Source organism: Lepus europaeus, chromosome 1, assembly GCF_033115175.1.
Source record: "Lepus europaeus isolate LE1 chromosome 1, mLepTim1.pri, whole genome shotgun sequence".
NCBI lineage: Eukaryota > Metazoa > Chordata > Mammalia > Lagomorpha > Leporidae > Lepus > Lepus europaeus.
In genome coordinates, this window is record NC_084827.1 from 46,281,361 (window position 1) to 46,303,767 (window position 22,407).

At 49.1% G+C, this 22,407-nt stretch overlaps 1 protein-coding gene across 7 annotated transcripts in view; it reads right to left on the bottom strand.

Moving 5' to 3' along the window:
• The window catches only part of ATXN7L1 (ataxin 7 like 1), a 282,673-nt gene extending 273,238 nt beyond the window's left edge, over positions 1-9,435 (bottom strand). For 5 of the 7 annotated variants that reach the window (XR_009868444.1, XM_062216267.1, XM_062215657.1 and 2 more), the window contains exons 1-2: positions 9,192-9,435; positions 8,614-8,682 (exon numbers count right to left, since the gene is read on the bottom strand). Coding sequence is in view for 6 of the 7 variants with exons in the window: in XM_062216267.1 (XP_062072251.1) it covers positions 8,614-8,682; positions 9,192-9,372 (250 nt within the window). In the remaining variant the exon portion in view is untranslated. The remainder of the gene's footprint in view (positions 1-8,613; positions 8,683-9,191) is intronic. The other 2 variants (XM_062216181.1, XM_062215739.1) reach the window with 2 other exon arrangements.
• Positions 9,436-22,407: the final 12,972 nt, after the last annotated feature.

Here is a 22,407-nt window from a genome sequence, read left to right on the forward strand (position 1 = left end):
ATCCCCATTTCAGACATATCCCTCGGGTAAGCAAACTGCAGGGAATGCCAGTTGCATTTCCAGCCTGACTTTAAATATACATTGGAGCCATTACTGCTTCACTGTGCTGCAAGGGCCACCGTATCAGAAATGTCACCCTTCAAGGTCAGGATCTCCCCACTGCGAGCGAGGACCGGGCCCCCCGGCACCAGTGCCTGCCTCTCACTGTGGTCACCACTGACTACAGAATGGAATTAAAGGTTTGCGGGAGTTATCTGGACTCCCTTGAAGGTCTCAGTCTCCTCCACACGTAGCCCAGTGCCAGGGGCTGGAGAGTCATGGCCTGGATGGGTGTGCTGAGTACTGGGCCACGATGACCTGTATGGGCTGTGGGCCTGAACGTGGACAGATACCAGCAAAGTATTTCTGGGAGTATCCTAGTCCATGTTCCTTGTGTTTTACCTGCCTACCCACACCTGATACCAGTGATTTTTGTCCCTTGGGGAACACTGGCTATGTCTGGAGACATTTTTGGTTGTCCAAACTTGGAGGAAGAAGGAGGTGCCACTGGAATCCCATGGGTACCCCGCATAGTGCAACTAAACATCTTACAGGGGGCCGGCGCTGTGGTACTGCAGGTAAAGCCGCCACCTGCAATGCCAGCATCCCATACAGGCTCCGGTTCAAGTCCCACCTGCTCCATTTCTAATCCAGCTCTTTACTGTGGCCTGGGAAAGCAGTAGAAGATGGCCCAATCCTTGGGTGTGGGAGACCCCAAGTAAGCTCCTGGCTTTGGATCAGTGCAGCTCAGGCCGTTGTGGCCATCTGAGGAGTGAACCAGCGGATGAAAGATTCTCTCTCTCTCTCTCTCTCTCTGGCTCTACCTCTCTCTATAACTGTCTTTCAAATAAATAAAATAAATCTTAAAAAAAAAAAACCAAAAACCAAAAAAACATCTTACAATGAGTGCACAGGACAGTTGAACCAGCACAGGGAAGTATCTGGCTTGAAACTTCTGTTGTGCCATTGTTGAGAAAACTCACAATACTCTGTGTTCTGCTATCTTTGCTCTAGCAACAAGATGTTTTAGTTTCTAGAACATTCTGTACTCCCTTGCACGGTGAGCCTTCACACAGGTTGTTTCCTGTAACTCCACCCCGCCTAGGTCCCCACATGGGTAACTTCCACGCATCCTCCAGGTTTTAGCTTGAATACGGATTCTTCAGGGAGGGCTTCACGGAGACCCCAGCAGAGATCAGGAGCCCACACCACACGCTCCTATAGCACCCAGATTCACTTTTCAGAGCCCTCTTCACAGTCACCAGGACTTTCTCAACACCTGCCTTTGCCACTATGATGGAAGTACCCAAGGCAGAGCCCACAATTTCTCACTGTTGTACCCAGGGTTGGCACCGTAGCAGAGCCCACTCCAAGTCAAATGCACCAAGGAGGCCAGGAAGATGGGGGGGGGGGTGGGTGGGTGGGTTGTATTACAAACTAAGCAAGATAGGGCCAGCACCGTGGCTCACTTGGTTAATCCTCCGCCTATGGCACCGGCATCCCATATGGGTGCCAGGTTCTAGTCCCGGCTGCTCCTCTTCCAGTCCAGCCCTCTGCTGTGGCCCAGGAGGGCAGTGGAGGATGGCCCAAGTGCTTGGACCCTGCACCCGCATGGGAGACCAGGAGGAAGCACCTGGCTCCTGGCTTCGGATCGGTGCAGCGCCGGCCATGGTGGCCATTTGGGGAATGAACCAACAGAAGGAAGACTTTTCTCTCTGTCTCTCTCACTGTCTATAACTCTACTTGTCAAATAATAAAACAAACAAACAAACTAAGCAAGATACCCAGAAGCTTAAAGGAGCACCCTACTATGGAGGTACCTTATCAACTGCTATGGACAGCTCTCTAAGATAAATGAAAACAGCCAGACAGGAGGCGGTACTTAGAGCTTTCTATGATTCACGTGGGAACAAGGAGAAGATACAATTACCTATGCATCCGCCCAAATGCACACAGAGCATCTTTGGAAGGGCACACCCAGGCAAGCAGGGTCAACAAGGAAACATCATCACCTTTTTCAAAGTAACTTTCAAATGAATGATTGTAACAGTGGACACCTTCTAGCCTTCATCCCCAGGGACTGACAGATGAGGATTATCTTGGCACAGTTTAACCTGCTTAGAGCCCAGTATGCAGTATTGTATACACAGTGTTGCAAAGTATACCCATTCTAACTTCCTGTTCTAGAAGGAGCCAGGGCACATTTTCTCCACATGGGCACCCAGGCATATGGAAACAGGTTCATGTTTAAAGAAACTCATTTCAGAAGCAGAGACTTTTCCAAACTTGATAGCCCTAGTGGTCTTTCTCAGCCCTTCAGTGCTGGCTGTGGCACACCCCTCCCACCCATCAGCTGGGTACAACCAAACAGCTTATTCATTGTCCAGGCCCTTCCTTCTGTTCGTCCTGCCTCCCTGCTACCTCTAAGCCCTTCATCTCTCTCGTCCTTCCAGTCCAAATGCTGGGTGGAAGAAGAGAGATGACAGCGAGATGTCAGGGTGAACAAATGCTGCTACTTGTTAGCAAAAGGGGAGGAAGGAAGGCTTAATGGAGAATAAAGTTGAAATTAATGGTGAAAATGAGGTTTATCTGTGTTATCTGTGGACTTCCAGTCTTCCCATCTCCTATTAACACAGATAACAGAGCTGTCTGTGTAATGATAAAGGGAGGCCCTCAGCAGTTTCCCATAAATCTCCACGGCCTGTCGCTGGCTTCCCTGGCTTGGAGTCTAAGAACACTTCATTCTCACTGGACCAGTTGCTGTGGCCCCCTGTAAGGTGCTCCCATCCCACAGTAACTGCAAGGCTCCTAAACCTGAGCTGAGCCTGTTCCCATGTTCCCTGTTTCTGCCTGCTGCTCAGTCCAATTCCATGAGCAGCTCAGAACGGCAAGCCCTGTAGCCACAGCAAGGTCGTACCGATGCTAGCACTGCACAAGTTTATCTATATCGATCTAAAATATGTGGGAACATTAAGATGCAGACAGGTGCCCAGAGTCACAAGAATGAGCTTCCAAAAGACCCAAACAAGGATTAATTGAGGCCTTTCTGTTCTCAGTAATGAAATAAAACATCACTTTTTTTAAAAAAGTAGTTTTCAGCTCTCTCAGCTCTCACAAAAAAAACTGTATAAATTCTTCTGAGCTACAGGCCATAAACTGTCCAATTATTTTTGTCCAACTCTTGATAAAACTTAGCAATGGCCACTGATTGGCTACACTCCAATAAAAACATTGATAGCCACAGAAAATTGTTTTTAAAAAATCATAAGCTTCATAAAACTATGACAAAAAGGTCTGCTCTAAAAATGAAGTTTCTGATAGAGTAATCTTTTGGCTATCATCACAAACTAATTAAAAAACTCTAGTTAATTAGGGGTGGGTGTTTGGTGCGGGGGGTTAAGCCACCACCTGGGATGCCCAAAACCCACACTGGAGAGCCTAGTTTGAGTCTTGGCTTCTCCACTTCCAATCCAGCTTCCTGCTAATGCAGATCTTGGGAGGCAGCAGTGATGGCTGAAGCACGCTGGTCCCTGCCACCTCTGTGGGAGACTCCAGCTGACTTCGGGCCTCCTGGCTTCTACCTGGCCCATCCCTGGGCACTGTGGGCATTTGAAAAGTGAACTGGTAGATGGAACATCTCTCTCCATTTATCTCCTTGCTTTTCAAATAAAATTAAAATAAATTTTTAAAAATTTGTTAAATCCTAGTTAATTAGCATAAAATTTTCTAGATCTAGCTTCATCATATATGCCAATAATGATCATAATAACAATTAGAAAGAAATTAAAATGTTTTCATTAAGCACTTACTATGTGCTAAAGCCTTCTTGTATCATCTCACTTAATCCTCACAACAACCCTGTAATAATCTCTGTTTTCTAGGCCAGGACACCAAAGAGCTATGTGAACCCTGCTTGTTATCTGTGAACTGGCATGCTCAAGTAAAAGTTCAGTTGAGACCCTTAGAAAAGGGGCACATTTATCTAAACCCCTGAGACCTTTTTCCTGATTAGCATGAAAAATGTCTTCAGACGTATCTACCAAGTTGAAGACTGGCTTAAAAGGCTAGCACTAAACAATGACTTCCTTGGAATTTTCTATCATCAATACCCATTTCACATTGTAAATCAGCTAAGACGGTTCCTGGGACCCCTTGCTCCTGGGAAATCTAAGTCCTGATGGCCCCAAGGGGGGCCCAGGGCACCCTGGGTTTTGTACTCAGAGCATCAACTTTTCTCAGAGGGCTGAAGTGAAGGCCACACGCCGTTCACAAAATACAAGCAGCAGTATATGCTTGTGTATGAGATGTGGACATTTTCGCCATTAGGATGTTATAAATTGAGAGCATTAACTCAGTTATTTTTAATGCATTTTGAAATACAAGGATACTTCAAAAAGCTCATGGAAAATAAAAGATAAGTTTATTGTGGTGCAAAAAGTTTTGAAATCCATAAATTTTGAAATCCAAAAAATTCATGTAAAATGAGATAAACAAACAAACCTGCATCTCCCACCCATGGGTTCCCTCCCCCAAATGCCGGGCTGAAGCTGGAGAGCCAGGAACTCCATCCTTAGGTGGCAGGAAATCAACCCCTTGAGCCATCACCACTACCTCCCAGGGTCTGTGTTATCAGGAAGCTGGAATCAGAACTGGAGCCAGGAACTGACCCCAGCACTCCACTGTGGGACTTGGGCATCCTATTGGCTGCTTAAATGCGAGGCCAAATGTCCATCCATTACAGTTTCTGTAGAAACAGCTTGTCTGGTATAACTGCGTCTCAGAGGTGGCTACATTGAATAGGGACACTGAGGTCAAAGGACCCAAAGGGTCCCCTTACCTTACAGATGAGGAGCACAGGCTCAGAGACGGGAAGAAGTACACCCAAGGGCATATATCCTAACTCAGAAAGTAGGCTCAAAGCTCACTCTGCATTCTCCTGCTTCTTCTGCTGCCCAGATTGTCCTGCATATAACCCCATCTCTGCATATCCACACCTGCAGTTAGCAACAGCTTCTGAACTCAGCTGATGATCTGGCAAGGTTCAAAAGTATTTGCCAGGGCCGGTGCTGTGGCGCAGCAGGTTAAAGCCCTGGCCTGCAGTGCCGGCATCCCATATGGGTGCTAGTTCAAGGCCCGGCTGCTCCACTTCCCATCCAGCTCTTTGCCATGGCCTGGGAAAGCAGCAGAAGATGGCCCAAGTCCTTGGGCCACTGCACCCACGTGAGAGACCTGGAAGAAGCTCCTGGCTCCTGACTTCAGATCGGCTCAACTCCAGCCGTTGCGGCCATCTGGGGAGTGAACCAGTAGATGGAAGACCTCTCTCTCTGTCTCTACCTCTCTCTGTAACTCTTTCAAATAAATAAAATAAATCTTTAAAAAAAAAGTATTTGCCAAGCTCCTCTCGACCAAAATGGTACCAAATATTGGATGAAACAATAAGATTGATATGAAGACTTTCTGGAGGGGATTTCAAAGCATTTCGTTAACATTTCACACCTGATATAGGTGAAGAATTGAAGCAGACAAAGGTAAAGGGATAAGAATGGGGAAGGAACTCTATTACCATAGTCAGCTATTTAAAAAGTAGGAAGTCCTTGCTGTGTCTTCCGAAGTGTGGCCAGAGAGAGGCTGAAGGCAAAACTCCTGCCTAACTTCCCTCTTTGAGCTCAGTCTATAAGATATATCATATCACACCAGCATCATTCACGATAACAAAATGGAGGGAAACAACCCACTTATCCATCAACAAAGAAATGGAGAAGCAAAATACATGTGCACCTACTTCAACATGTTCACAGAAAATGAATCAAAAGATAAATTGATTTTGCTGCGAAATTTTTTTTGAAATCCATGCTTACAAGTGGTCTTTGTAAAGTTCATGAAAAATGCAAATTATGAAATAACTACGCATGGATAGTTAGAAACTTTACTCAGCTTTACAAAGGAATGAAGCAATGATCCACGCTATGCCAGGGATGAACCATGAAAACATTATGCTAAGTGAAATAACCCAGACACAAATACTGCATAGACAAATATTGTATGATTCCACTTACATGGGGCAGCCACAATAGGGAACTTCATAAAGACAGAAAATGGAACAGGAAGTAGAGAAAAGCAAATGAAAACTAGAAATACAGGAAATGGAATAGAGTTTCTGGTTGAGATGATTAAAAAGTTGAGAAATGACCAGTGATGATGGTTGTACAATCCTGTAAATAAGCTTAATGCCACTCAACTGGACACTCAGACACAGCTAAGCCAGTCAGTGTTACATTACGTGTATTTTACCATAAAAATTCTATCAAAATTTGCATCCCATCCTTTTGTTCTAAAGTTTATTTTATTCTTTCATTACCATTTAAGCCCAAGTTTCTTTTCAAGACCTGCTTCCACCCAACAATGTCATTGGTCAATCTACCTCTGCTCATTCACATAGACTCACATCGTTGCTCAAGGGCCACCTTCCAGGACACAGGGACCCATCCAGCCACAAACACCTGTGCACCCCAAGACCTCCTACTGGGTACCTCCGCCAAGGGATCTCCTAGCAAGGTGAACATGACCAGCCAAGGTCACTGGAGTTCCAAGAAGCCAAACACCCAACACGCAACATCTTGGGCCAGCACTTAAATCCCTCACAGGTGAAATACCCAGTTAGTACTCATATATGTGTATTTTACCTCTACAGAACACCATGCGCACATGCCAGGAAGACCACCAGGAACTGCTCAGCCAAGGCGCTCCCTCGGGCCGATAAGCAAAGAGACTGCAGCCTGGCCATGGCTATCCTGGTGAAGTCCATAACTGCACATTGCATGGAACAGTGGGTATCCCTAATGCAAATGCATGCGATTGAGCACGAAGCCTTGGTACCTTACAGGACAAAGGCTATCTAAGCAGGATGTACCACTTGTGACTGCTGAAGAAAGCAGAACTTTCCATCTTTTCTTAAAAGAATCTATTTCTCACAAGGCAAAGATAACGTGAAAATAGGAGTCGTTTCAAACAGAAAGGGGTGCTGGTGGTGGTAGAAATATGAGTTCTGGGTGTTCCACTCACAATCCATCGCCCAGCCCTGGGATGTACCAATCCTGGGCCACGCCGCAACCTTGAATACTCAACTTTAAAGGCTTTCACAACCTCATCGTCTTCCATGCGAACACTGCCAATGGTCTTATAACCGAGTCCGACAGCTATGAAAGACCTCAAGAGCACGTGTGAAGGCTCTCTAGTCACCCGTGCCATTGCCAACACACACACGCACTAGGCACTTGTAAGACGCCCTCTTGACATCACTCCCTTGTGCATCCTGAACACGTATCTCAAGACCACTCTGAGAGAGTCAGAGGCCAACATCTTCAGAGCAGCCTTTTGTCACCCAGGTCCTCAGTTAGCAGAAACACCGCTAGAGACTGCTTCTCGAATATGCATGCTTCTTAAACCTCCTGGTGATTTTTGCCTCTGGATGGTCAAGGTCAGGATGACTGGGCGGAGAGAACTGACCATCTCAGGTGTTGATCCACAAAATGAGCTCCATCTTTCCACGCACATTTTAGCTACCTTCCAGAGGGAGGCCACTATTTGGAATCTCATGGCCTTTTTTCCACTGGTCTTAGACTAGCAAGTCTCCCGTGGCTTACCTGTGTCTGACACCTCCCACCAACCTCCTCTGTCCCCTTGGCCCTTCCTCCCACCCCAGTTTCAGCCAGGACATCAGTGAGTGAACCAGATTCCAACGAGCGCATCCATTTGTGCAGCAGAAAGAGGCTTGGGTCTCAGGAGCTGCTGCACTTGAAGCCCACGTGCCACAGTTACACAAGGCCCACTCGCACACAGGACCAGGGGATGACTAATGTACGATGAACACGTGTGCTGGATGGCCAGTTCTAGCAGGCTGTGGTTTCACTCCCATGTCCTGGTGTGAGATGACCTCTCTACCCCACTGGGTTCCATTGCAAGTACCGTGGACTTCCATGCTGGGAAAACAGAGCTGGGGGACCAGATGGGAGGACGAGGTGGGGAGTGGCTGTACATACAGACGCCCCTTAGCCCTGCCCACCACGTCCCAATCTGTGACCCAGCGCAAAGTAAGCCAGATGTAACTCAGAGCCAAGGGTTGCCATGCGCACTGCTTTTCGGTGGCGAGCGAAAGGGGTGGCTGCTGGAATGGCCATGTGGGGCTCATTCAACAGCTGTGCATTTACCCACAGGGGAGGCTGGGAGGCCTGCCAGGGGTGCCCCACTCCTCATTTGGGGGATTTCGACCCCCCACCATTTGACAAGGATGCTCCAGAGCAGAATGGCCCATAGGCACCAGGAAGGTTCAAGCGCTGACTTCGAATGAAGTACAGCAAACTTCTGCCTTCAACAGCCTCCCCCGCCCCCCTGCCCCCCCCCCCAATGGTATTTATACTTTGAAAGAAGTTCACAAGAAGCAGTAGTCACCTGGGCGGGCTCGATTTTTGACAAGCCTTAGTCACTCCATACCCAGAACAATTCACATGATATTCGAAAATCCTGTGAAGATTCTGTCACACATGCTAACACTAACATGCCAGGAGCTCCACTTACCTTCTTTATTAAGCCTCATAACCTCCCTGCTTTTTCCACCCTCTTTTCCAGCCTCTTCTAAATCTACATCTGCAGATGAAAAAGAAAAGCAAAAAAGAAAATAAGGAAAAAAAAAAGAGAGAGAGAAGGGGGAAGGGGGGGGTGGGGAAGCCAAAGTCGGGGTGGGGGGGGGGAGGGAGAGTGTTTATTTGCAAACAGATCGATCAGGAAGACTGTCTATGAAAATCTTTCAAAAATTGACAATGCAACCTTTCCTCCCAAGTCCGGGCTTCCAGCTACCTGGCCCAGAGAGGTACCCCCAAAAAACTATGCAAGCAGCAACAGAGTCGCCTTTCACGCGGATGCCGCGCCGGGGCTGCGGGAGCCCAGGCGGCGGGGGGCCGCGGGGGGCCGGGCGCGGACAGCCGGGCCGCCGGCCGCGGGCCTCGCTCCGCGCTCGCTCGGGGGGTGGGGGGGCGGCATGGAGGACACCGGGGGCCACTCGCTCTCGCACACACTTTTTTTTTTTTCCCAGTGGCTGTAGCCGAATGGAGAGGTTACACGATAATAAAGGGAGGAGGAGGCGGCGGGGTTCTTACTGTCGGAGCAGTGCAATTTGGCGGCGTCGATCCAGGAGGACCAGGGTTTGCCCAGAAACGCCTCCGGACTGGGCACTTTGCGATCCAGTGTCGCCATTGCTCTTCCTTCTTGTTGCTTTTTCCCTGTTCCTTCGGCAGCAGCAGCCGAGAGACACGGGATTCGAGAACGCTCCGACGTCATCTTCGGAACGTTCCGACATTGAGTGTTCTGAGCGCGGAGGGAGGGAGGGAGGGCGCAGGGAGGCGGCGGCGGCGGCGGCGGCGGCGGCGGTGGCGGCGGCAGCGGCGGCGGCGGCGGCGGCGGCGAGCGCGAGGGGAGGCGGGGCCGGCGCCCGGGCGCCCGCAGCCGGCTGGGCAGGCGGCGCTCGCGGCGCGGCGGCCGCCAGGGGCAGCAGAGAGGCGTGCGCCGGGGAGGCGCCGCGCCGCGTGCCGGCAGCCGGGGCTGCCCAGGCTGCGGAGGCTGCGGTGCCGCCGAGCGGCTGGCGCGCGTGCGGGGGGCCGCAGCAAGGGGGGGCTTTCCCACAGGCTGGCCGCCCGAGCACCCAAAGTTTCTGCAGGCAGTCCCTGCTCCCGCCCCAGGGCGAGGCGCTCCCGCGGATCGGGGGAGGCGTGGGGGTCCAGGGCAGCTCGGCACCCCCACGCCCTCCCCTGTCCCCGGGCCGGGCACCGGAGCCTGCTGACCTCGCCCACCCCCCGGTCCCACCGCCCTTCGCCCTTTCTCTTTCTCGGTGGACCCGGGACCGTGGAGATCCGGAGACGCCTCTGGGAGCTGACCCCGATGGGGAGCTGGAAGTGGGTCTGAAAAGCAGGTGAGTGTGGGGCGAGAGGTGCCACGTTCCCACCGCAGGCTGCCGGCCGTGCACAGCTCACAACTCCGCCTGGGTGCCGGGAGCCCCGCACTCCGCTGCGTGCCTGCGGCCCTCGGAGGAGCGCGGCGCGCGCCAGAGTTCGCCGCGCGTGGGAGGCCCCGGAGCCCTGTCCAGCGCTCCCTGCCGGAGGACCCGAGCGGCCCAGGTCAGCGCAGGCAGCCCGAAGCCTGGAGTCGTTCCTGGGAGAAATCTTTCCAGGCTGAGCCAGCAAAAGAGGTAGCGCAGGATGGTCTCTGGGTTTTGAGGTCTTTTCATTAAGATTTAACCCCTGTCCCTAAGAGTAGGCAACACGGGCCTTAATAAATCTTATCTCAAAAAAATAAAAATCCTTTTATTTACTAGAAGTCACCTAAAATAAAGGGACAACCCTCCCCCATCATGGAATAGGTACCTTTGCTCTCTCTTAGCCCGGAGTGCTTGCCACTACTTGTACCCAAATACTGCAGAAGCACAGTACTTGGAAGTTGCCATGTGCTGGCTGAGTTCCACCCTGGCTGTACCACCTGATGCCCTGTCCTTGGTACCCTGTCCCCAAAAGCCAGCGTTCGGGTGGGCGACGAAGGAAGGGCTTCAGACTTGTCTTCCCTTGAGCTGTTCGTGTGAGCGGACGGGCTTATGTCAGACCCAGAGAAGTTCACTTGCCTGTGCTCTCTTTGGAAGGGTTCCAGCCTGGCCACGGTGCTGGTGGATGGGAAACTCTCGTTTTAGTAGTTGGTGGTATGAACATATCCTGGTAACCGATTGGCCTCTGGTGATACCCTAGACACTGGACTTGGCATTCCGTCCGTGCACCCATTTGTCCATGCAGCCATCGTGGTCCAGTTGCCCTTGGCAGAAGTAGGACAACGAAGAGTGCCCCTGGCCTTCAGGGAGAGGGAGTCCTGTGCCCTCTGATCAACTCTGAGGGGAAACCCCACACTTGCTGCAGTGCCTGGCCAGCATGGGAGGGGCGTGGGGTCCCAGGGCTGCACGTGTTCACAGCTGCAAGGGACAGAAACTTTGTCACGGAGAAGTTGAGATCCGCTCTGCATCTTGGGATTTGGGGCGGGTTCCTAGTGGTAAGGGGAATGCTCATCTTGCCAGGGGAGGGGAGCTGAGCAGAAGCCTGGCGTGTTTGGCTGCTGAGCATGGTTACCTGGCACAGTGGGTTGGTATTGGAGGGTTGAGCCGGAAGAGTTTGGGTAGCCAGGTGTGGGCCAAATAATGGTACTGAATGGAGCCCAGAGAGTCTGGGTTGTGTTTGACAATGGGGAGCCCCTGGAGGGTCTTTCTGTGCCGTGAAGATACAAGTATGACTTAGATTCCTCCAGCTGTGGTGTCCAAGACGTATTAGGGTATGGAGAGGCGTAGTGCAATGTTCAGGGTGTGAAGAGAGGAATGCTGGAACTTGGCTGGGGCCTTGCAGGTGGAGAAGAGGGGACAGGTGTCGGAGGCTGTATGAAGAAAGCACCCATCAGAGAAGATGTTGTTTGGCCGGGCTTTGGGGGAGAAGGAGAGAGAGCTTAAAGGCAGAAAACAATAGATGCTGGAACACTTTCCCTTCCTGTTCTGCATCCCTGTTTTGTCTCTATTTATGATATGAGGGGGTGTTTATTCCTTTTTTTTGTGCACACCCGGAAGGTGTCAGGAGCCCTCCTGGTCTTCATGCCCCACGTGGGCTGGACTGGGTGACTTGCCTCAGAGACAGAACACAGCCAAAGTGATGGCTTAGGTTGTGACAGACTGTGACTGCTGCCTTGCGCCCTCTCTGGCTCTTCCTGGCTTGCTCAAAGGGAGTACCACTGCCCACTGCTGAGCTGCTCTGTGGAGTGGCCCATGTGGCCAAGAACTGAGGGAAGCCTCAGGAACTGAGGCCCTTGGTCCAACAGCTGCTCAGGAGCTGAATCCTGCCAGGTGCCACATGCGTGAGCCCACATGGCTCACGGGGAGTCAGGGGCTTGAGTTTCCAGCCTTGTCTTTTCTCCTGGAAGCTACTGTATACTGCTCAGAAAATCAAAGGTAGCTTATTTTCATTAAAAGTCAGGGCACCTCTGTTACAGAGAAACAAGTCTTTGGTTCTATATTTTAACATTAGCCTACTTCCCCAGCTGTGTCTTTTGAGTAAGTGGAGATTATTACCCAGGAGGCTGAAGATGGTATGGCAGCCTAAACATTGTTCTATTCTGTCTGGGGGGATTTCAACTTTGCAGCATAAAGTGTGAGCTGGAATCTAGAAATGATTTAAAGTCTACAAAAGAAGGCTTTGGATACATGGCTATATTTCATTCCTAATCAGACATGTTGTTGCAGTTGGAGTCATGGTGTATAACAGCCAAGTTGCCACTCCAAGCCTTCCACATTTTCTCCACTGACCAGGAAGATTGGAATACCAACTTTGTGAAACTGTGACCCAGCTGTGACGTTGTTGGATAACATGGCCGTCAATCAGATTGTCTAACTGGCAGCCAGGGAACAGGGAAAACATTGCTCGTCGAACTACTAGACTTTGGGTGAAAATCAAGGTCGATTGGGAGTAGTGTTTGGGATAACAGGATACAAATATAAATATATACACATCGATACTCATATATCAAGTATGTGAATGGCAAATTTATTGCAGATTTTAATTCCTTCTGGAGTAAATAATTACAAAGACTGTTAAGGGTGGTGGGAATCACACACATTTGGTAATAGCAGTAAAGTGACCTGTAAAACTGTGATTTACAGCGTTAGTGCAGTGTCTGTGTGATAAAACCATCAGGCAAAGACAGAACCCTACTTCCCCTCGTGATGAATGTTTAGGAGGATAAAAGGAGTGTGAATATTTTATTGTTTTATTGTCTTTGAAAAATGACAGGGTAGCTGTCTGAGTTGCAATGGAAGCTCTCCTGGAGCCCAACTGGAGAACTCTGTTCTCTGAAGAGGACCATGGGAAACACCCAGTGAACTTGACTGACACCTGGTTCTGGAGAAATGCTTGTCTGCTGTGCATCCTGTACTCAGTCTGGTTCATGTCCTGCTTCACCACATCACTGACGAGAAGAGGAAGCAAAGGGGATATTAGCACCCTCCTAAGAGGACATTAAGTTCCCGCTGGAGTGCAAGAGCTCCCTACTTCCTACCTGGGCCATTGCTGGGAGTTACTTGGAAGCAAAACATGTGCCGTGAAAATGAGGCATCCCTGGAATCGTTTGATGTTCTTTGCCTTAATTGAATCCATCTACCCCATCTGCCACTCTGCTCTCTGAATTTATTTCCGGAGCCCACTCTCTGAGAATGGTGATTTGGGAGGAAATTTGTTACATACGTTGTTACCTCTTCTAAAGCTCTCGGCACCTGGAAGGCAGGTGCACCGACAGACTCCTCGGCCTGCTGCTTTCCCGCCCCTCACATGCTGTTGGATTAGAAACAGGATGGGGATAAAAGACCCCCGGCAGCAGCAGGAGTCGGAAAGAAAAGAGGGCTTGCAGGCTTTTGCTCATTGGTTTCACCAGCGGACCCTGGCCAGGCCCGGCCTGGGTAAACATGGACTCTATCTAGAAAAATAACTGCAGAACCCATGGAGCCTGCCTTCTGACTCAGGCAGACAAGCTGAGATGAGAGTGTCACCTGCCTTCACCTCCAACCCCTAGCAGTGGTGGATCTGTGACTTCGTCTCTTGGGGCTCCCAGAACTACTGTGCAGTTAGGAGACCTGTGGTCCCCAGAATGTGGCAGTCCCACTCCCAAAGGTTAGGCAGGAGAAATGACAGCATCTTGTTAGCATTGCCGTAGAGTTCACTTTTGGCTCTTTACTCTAAATATAAATAACATTTAGCATTAACATGTACATATTGATTGGAACAAAGCCCACCCACTCCAAACTCACACTGGATATGGTTGGAGAAACAGCACAGGGTGGAGACCAGAGTGCAGGCTTGAGAAGATAAGTCTAAGTTACAGTTGCCCATTCAGTCATTTGCCTGGGAACCTTCCTTAATCCACCTGAGCCTCAGTTTCCTTATCTGTTAAATGGGTACTAAGGCCCTTCTCTTGGGATTGTTGTGAAGATGGAGTGAGATGCTGGGACTGAGCCCCAGGCGTATGGCCTGGCACACAGCAGACGGTCCCAAGTGCTCGCACTGATGTTGCCGTTGAGTTGCAGTGCACTGGACCCTGTAGACAGCAGCATCGGATCTAAGCAGGCGGCCACGCTGATGCCAGGAACTGCGCATGTGACTCCTTCCAACACCCCTCTTCCTGCTAAGGAATGACATGAAAGCGCCTCTTTTTGCTTTGCAGAGGCAGGGAGCTCTCTGCCCCTGCATCAGTTGCTTTGGAGACCTCTGTCTGGAACTGCCGCCCAAAACTTCATCTTGACACTTACATCATGGTAGGGTAAATATCTCTTTGTTCCAGAAAGACCCTCTAAGACCTTTTTGTTATGCAAAGGAATTGCAGAATGCAGCCTGGCTGCGGACAAAGCTGCCTTTGTGTGACAATGTCAATAGTTATCTTAGTAGTAAGCAGAAGGGGTTGCTGCAAATTATTTTTGTCTTAGGAACATTTATTTCTTTTCAAAAGAAACCTACTGTTGAATTCTAAAAACCGTGCCTAAACTGCTTTTTCTCACAGAATAGGAAAACAATAGACATGAAGGGAAAAATTCCCTCAAATACCCCCTTCAAATGTGGTCTCTGCCTTACACTTACTTATTTTTTTAATCGCATTTTCTTTTAAGCTTTAATTATGTGTTTGAAAGGCAGAGTTAGAGAGATCTTTCATCCACTGGTTCACTCCCCAAATGGCCACAACAGCCAGTGCTAGGCCAGGATGAAGCCAGAAGCTAGGAACTCCATCCAGGTCTCTCGCATGGGTGGCAGGAGCCTAAGTGCTTAGGCCATCTTCCGCTACCTTCCCAAGTGCAAGAACAGGGAGCTGGATCCAGATTGGGGCAGCCAGGACTCCAGCTGGTGCTCACAGGTGATGCTGGTGTTCCAAAAGACAGCCTAACCCTCTGCACAATGCTGACCCCTCATCCCATTTTCTATACATTTCCCTACTTTATGAGTCTAGCATTACAAGTATATGTGATGTTGGTCATGCGTGTGTGTGTGTGTGTGTGTGTGAATGTGAATAGTTTCATGTTGCGGACATTTTTCTACAACTTTCTTATTTCACTCATTATGTTACCTGTCATTACATGAAGAATACCTCATTCTTTTTTAACTGCTCCAAGGTATTCCATAAAATGTTCCGAAATCTACTTATGTATTATCTTACTGATAGACATTTAGGGTTCTGGTTTCACAAGAAATAGGGTGGTCGGTCGCTTATTTTTACTTATGCTTTCTGAACATGCAACAGAGTGTTTCTGTTCAGACATAGAACTGCTGGTTCTGCACATTGTGCATTTTAATAGTTCTGCCAAGTTGTCTTCTGAAGTAGCTAAATTACACCCCCACCAGCAGTATAGGATCGTGCCCAGGGTTGGGCATCGTGGTACAACTGGTTAAGCCACTGCTCGGGTTGCCTGCATTCCCTATCAGAACACTGGTTTGAGGCCAGCCACTCTGCTGCCCATCCAGCTCCCTGCTAATGTGCCTGGGAAGGCAGCAGATGATGTGCTTAGGTTCCTGCCACCCATGTGGGAGCACTGGTTCCTGCAGGCATGTGCGGAGTGAGCTGATGGATGGTAGATCTCTCTCTCCCTCTCTCTGTCACTCTGCCTTTCTAAGAAATAAATACTTCTTTAAAAAAAAAAGGAATGTGCCTGTTTCCTCACACCCTAGTTAATGCTCCACAGTTTCAAACATTTTATTTTTTTGCCAGTAGCACAGGTTAAAAAAATAACTGACTTAATTTGTTTTTCCTTCATCTCTCGTGTATTTTTGAACATTTTAAAAATGCTCATTGTATTTTGCTCTGTAAATTGCTGCTAGTACCTTTTGATGATTTCTTATTGGTATTCTTAGATCCTTTTATTGATTTGTAGGAGTTCTCTATCTATTCTAGACTTAGATCTTTTGTTTGAAAATAATGTAATATTCCATCTTGCAGCATTTCTTCTTTTAACTTGGTTTATGGCATTTTTTTCCATGACACAGTTTGTAAAATCTTTTCCTTTGGATATTGTCGCACAGATCAGACTCTTCCTTGAGGCCTGATGGCTTCCATGGCTTGTGCAAGAGCCCCTCCTCTTCCTCAAGGTCAGAAAACATTTTCTTAGATTTTTGTTTCCTTTATGCTTACAGGGTTTTGTTTGACACGTAGACATATATTGGAATTTTTTCAGCTAATGATGTAAGGTAAAAAAAAAATTAACTCTTGATCTCTTTCCAAACAGTTACTCAGTTGTCTCCATCTGTTGACTGATTTCTCCTTTCTATAGAAATCTGTCACATCCTCACGTTCCAAATACACCCGTCTGTTTCTAAGCTCTCTTTTCTCTTCTGCTTGATCTGGTTTTTCCACACCGTTCTAATGGCTCTTGTTTTATAACATGCTTTGCTGTCTGTTAGAAACAAATGCTTCTTTCTATTATAGAGTTCACAAATTCTGTTCCCTGGGGGTCCATGTGGTGGCATAGTGAGTTAAGCCACCACCTGCAATGCTATCCCATATGAGCTTCAAGTCCCTGCTGTTCCACTTCCGATCCAGCTTCCTGCTAACATGCCTGGGAAAGCAGCAGATGGTGGCCCAGGTGCTTGGGCCCCTGCACCCCTGTTGAATACCTGGATAGAGTTTGCAGGCTCCTGGCTTTGGCCTGGCCCAGCCCTGGCTGATGCAGCCATTTGGGGGTGAGCTAGTGTGGAAGGTCTGTTGGTCTGCCTTTCAAATAGGTAAATTAAAAAGATTTTAAAAAATCGAAACAAACACAAATTCAATCCCCTAAACAAGTGTTTTTACTCCTGAGACAGGTGTTCTGTGAGTTCTGTGAGACGCTGTTCATTCTCTGTAGGACTAACGGTGATGGAAGAAGATTGTTAGAAACCAAACTCCACTTCATGCCTGCATGGTTGCTGAGAGATGCCAGCCTAGCTCCTGGTAAGGCTTCTGTCCAGGGGATTTTCCTAACCTAGTATCTCAGATTTGGGGGAAACCTGTTGTCCTCCAAGTATCTGAAAAGAGCACCCTCTATGGGCCATGGTTGGAAATTTCCTTGAATGACATAGACATGCCCATCCATCAATCACCCCAAAAATGGAGCCATGCTTTGATGGCTGGAGGAGGGGGAGGCAGCAGACCAGACATGGGGGCTGGGGCCTCTGGGCTCCCAGAGAGGAGTGAGAGTGGCAGGTGAACCCTGTAGGCTGGGCTTCTGGCCCAGCGCTGAGCAATAGACCTAGGAATCCTTCAATCCAGTATCCAGTTTAAGGTTTTCTGTGTTGTCATTCCTCCTGCCTCACCCATGTTTTTTGAAACCATGTGGCCTGAGTTAGCTATGCTGTGGGAGTTAAGGGGTTCCAGTGACGAGGAAGCCACCACAGGGAGGGTGACCCTGTCTGGCTTTCCTCCTGCTCGCCCTGGCTGGAAACAGCATCATGTTCAAGAGACGAGCAGTGCTCAGATCTAGCACGTGGCGGGCTACCAAGGGGACAGAGAGGATGCCCAGGCTGGGATGTCCCAGGCCAGGTACCAGCACCTCCTAATGCCTTTCCTTCAGCTCCTGCTCTGCTCCCCTCCCAGGGAGGAAATCCTGAAAACAAAAGCCTAGACTTGAGGTTCATTTATTTTCAGGAAATAGAAGCCTATAAGATCCCCCAAAATGGTCATAGCAGAGAATACAATCCAGGTCACCTTTGCTTGCGACTTCCCGAGCATGATGCTAACGCCATAAATTGAAATACCCACGTGGGCCAGTGTTTCTCAGTCACGGGTGAGTTTGCCACCGTCGCCTCCTCTGGGACATCTGCTGATGTCTGGAGGCATTCTTAGTCTGGGGTGAGGGTGGTGCCTCCTTTTAAAGCTCCTAAATATATTTTTAAAATTTATTTGTGAGAGAAAGAAAGCCCCATCCACTGCTTCACTTTCCAAACACCCTTGAAGGTCGGTGCTGGGCCAGGCCAAAACCAAGAAATGGGAACTCAATATAGGTCTCCAACATGGGCGGTAGGAACCCGATTATTTGATTCAATCACTGCTGCCTCACAGGGTCCATATTAGCAGGAAGCTGGAGACAAGCGCCAGGGCCAGGAATCCAGCCCACATCCTCTGATATGGGATATCTGTGTCTAAACTGCTAGGCTAACCACCTGCCCCTGTAGGTGCCTCTGACACCTGGTCGGCGGAAGCCAGGGCTGCCAGCAAGCATCCTCCAAGGAGATAACTCAGGACAGCCCTCCCACAACAGAGATTGATCCAGTCCAAAATGATAGCAATGGGACTGAGAAGCACTGGTGCAGGTTCATGAATTTTAGGTTTTCTGTGGCATTTCCAGATAATGAATGCATAGCCCTTGTTGACTACTTTGCCATCCCCGGCTTTTTCCGTCACAGAGAACTCTATCAAGAGAGTGTGCTGGGGGCTGTGAGATCTATCATTGCTCCTGGAAGAACCCAAGTTCCTTTCATTTTCAACATATGTAGACTCAAGTTCTGCTACTGGACGGCCGATGTTTGTATAATCAAAAAAGATGTGAGCTCTCTATCTTATGAATATGGTTGCCATGCAACAATCGAGTAGTGTGGTCTTATTGTTGGAGTCACATACACACCATTGCTTCCCTCCAATGGGACGTCTGATAGGACGACACCAATGCTGGATCGCTCTTAGTACTCTCAGCTGCGGGTGATGAGATTGAGCCCCAGAGGGAAAGGAAAACTGAGCGTGGCTCCCTCCCATTGGCTTCTTATATTTCCAACTTAGCAAAACCTGGCCAGCATAGGTTGTGCACTGCACAATTTTGTCACTTCCGAGGGCTCCCCAGTCCCACCACTGACATCATCCAGCAGGGGTGGGGAACTTCTGGCCCACGGGCCATTGTAGGAGGCCCACAACATTATCTGGTCTGGCCCTGCTAAGGTAACCACAGGCAAGACTTGAAGGTCAATAAATCTATAGCAGACTAATTTTTAAGTCGATAATTTTGTATGGCCCGCAAATGACATTGTAAATAGCCAAACAGCCCTTGGCAGGAAAAAAGGTTCCCACCCTGCTCCATCTTACACCATAGTGAGCATAAGGAAAAGGTAATCCTCTTTCTAGAAACTTTACTTCCAAATCTGTTAGAAAGTAATCTTTCTATTCCTGATTTTGCTGGAATTCAGTTCCCCACCATTTGCCAGGAAAATCACCATAATACATCAGTGGCAGGGATGGGGACCCCTGGGCGGAATGAGAGGTATCAAAGATGACTCTTTGTAGGGTTATCCTTTGAACAGGGTGTTTACTTTTGGCTGGAATAGGAGCCACCCTCCCTTATTGACCATATGTGTGATTACACCTTTATATTATAGGGTGATGCAGTTACAAGTAATGCATTGGAGTTGGCAGATTTCCCAAGAGATTGCTCAGCTATGAGAAATACAGTTGCTTGGGCCACAGCATGAATAAAATGGCCTTGGTATTTAATTCCAGTTGTTCACACTTCACTTCAAGTTTAAGTCCTCTTAGGCTTGGATTGGAGATAGAGACATTGACCTGTACCAGAGAACTTCAAAAAAAGTTCCTGAAAGGTGGGATTAAACCTTGTTGAAATCCATGCAGGTTTTTTTTTTTTTAATATTATATGCATTTTCCATGAATTTTTGTTTTTGACAGGCAGAGTTAGACAATGAGAGAGAGAGAGACAGAGAGAGACAGAGAGAGAGAGAGAAAGGTCTTCCTTTTTCCATTGGTTCACCCCACAAGTGGCCGCTACTGCTGGCGTGTTGCGGCCGGCGCTCTGCATGGATCTGAAGCCAGGAGCCAGGTGCTTCCTCCTGGTCTCCCATGCGGGTGCAGGGCCCAAGCACCTGGGCCATCCTCCACTGCACTCCCGGGCCGCAGCAGAGAGCTGGACTGGAAGAGGAACAACCGGGGCAGAATCCGGCGCCCCAACCGGGACTAGAACCCGGGGTGCTGGCGCCACAGGCAGAGGATTAGCCTAGTGAGCCACGGCGCTGGCCTCCATGAATTTTTTAAGACCTGTGTATGTACAGATTTCAACTTAATTTGCACCAACATAAACTTCTCACTCCATTTTCTACGAACTTTTCGAATGCCAGTTGAATCAATTTGACAGCAGGGAAGTGCAGTGTCGCTTCGATCACTGGCCTGTGATTGATTCAGCAGCACGCAATGCTTGGGTTTTGATCGATGCCAAGTAATGGCAGGGCCAGAGGTGGGGGCAGATGTTGGGGACTTGATCACCGATGAGGTCTGAGGTGGCCCTCTACAGGGAGGACCGGAATCCAAGTAAAATACTGCTGGAAGGCGGGAGCGATGGCAGGGCAGGCGTTAGCATCACAGCTGGCTCACGCGGTGGTCCTTTAGCACAAGGGACTCTGTCCTCCAACAGAACGGATCTGTGCTCGCTGTGTGCTGAGTTTTCAGTGGCGTCATCTCGCCAGGTTGCAGTGCAGTGAGTTAGGCTGTTGCCTGTTACAATGACATTCCGTTTGATTGCCGGTTCGAGTCCTGCTCCACTTTCAGGCAAGCTCCCTGCTAATGTACCTGGGAAAGCAGAAGATGATGGTTGAAATGCTTGGGCCCCTTGGGAGACCCAGATGGAGTTCTTAGCTCCTGGCTTCAGCCTGGCCCAGTCCTGGCTGTTAACAGCAGTGAACCAGTGGAGAGATTTCTCCGTCTCTGTCTCTCTCAATCTGTAACTCTGCCTTTCAAATAAATTAATGAATCTTTTTGAAAAAAAAAAAAATCTCTGTAATGCCTGGTAACTACCCTAGTTTGGATTGAAGGTTAAGTATATTATTTTTTTTAAAAGACTGATTGATTTATCTATTTGAAAGTCAGAGTTACACAGAGAGAAAAGGAGAGGAAGAGAGAGAGAAGTCTTCCATCCGCTGGTTTACTCCCCATTTGGCTGCAGTGGCCAGAGCTGTGCCACTGCAGCTCCGGGGTGCAGGGGCCCAGGCACTTGGGCCATCTTCTACTGCTTTCCCAGGCCATAGCAGAGAGCTGGATCGGAAGTGGAGCATCCAGGACTTGAACTGGTGCCTACATGGGATGCCGGCACTCAGGCAGTAGCTTTACCCGCTACGCCACAGCGCAGGCCCCTTTATTTATTTATTTTTTTAAATTCAAATAGGGTGGGGAAGTTTTAAAATATTATTATTATTATTATTATTATTATTATTATTTTGAGAAGCAAAGAAACAGAGTGAGAGAGAAAATCCCCATCCACTGGTTCACTCTCCAAATTCCCATACCACCTGGTGCTGAGCCAGGCCCGAAGCAGGAGCCCGGAACTCAATCCTGGTCTCCCACATGAGTGGCAAAGACACAACCACTTGAGCCATAACCTGCTGCCTCCCAGGGTGCACACCAGCAGCCAGCTGGAATCTTGAGCGGAGCTTGGACTCGAACCCAGGCACTCTGATATAGCATACGGCCGCCTCCCCACTGCTGCACCAAATGCCCGCCCCATGGCCCCTGTTTTGTAATCGAAAGAAGAGGTTGACAGACCCATCTTGCCTGGTCTCCTGCCCAGTGCCTCGTGCCTCGTGCCGTGGGCCAAGAGGAGCCATTGGTCACCAGGTGCTGGCGGTCTCATCTGAGGGAGACAGGTGCGCAGTTGGGAACAGGACAGCTGGGAGAAGGTGCTGATCTGAGGAGCAGGTGGCAGAGGCCAGAGCAGGCTGCAGAGGTGAGCAGCAAAGGCTCCAGAGGGCGGAGAAACTCCAGCCGGGCTGGGGAAGGCTGTGAGGGTGTGAATAGTTGGTGGGCAGAGCACCCTGGTGCTGATGACGGCAACCTCACCCTGGTCACGAGGGTGAAGTTCCCCACGGTGGAGCCCTTCGTGGAAAACAGGTGAGTCTCAGGGTGTGCAGTTAGGATGAGTTTAGTTTCAGAGGGTTGCATGATGTTTCCAATATTGGAAATCTACAGTGTGAGATAACACACGTTAAGAATACAGCATGTTCTTAGACGAATGATCTGTTTTTCTGGGAAATGCTTTTATCAAGAACAAATCTCTAAAATTAGGGCTCTGCGAGCTGAATGAGCTAATTAGGTGAGAAGGATGAACTGTTCGAGATTCTTCAAGCATCCAGTTGGCTTGCTTGGAGACTAAATCCAGGGGCCGGGTTGTGGCGCAGCAGGTTAAGCGGCTGCTTGCGACGCAGGCATCCCGTAGAAGAGCACTGGTTTGAGTCCTGGTTCAAGTCCTGGCTGCTACAACTTCTGATCTAGTTCCCTGCTAATGCACTGGGAAGGCATAAGATGATGGCC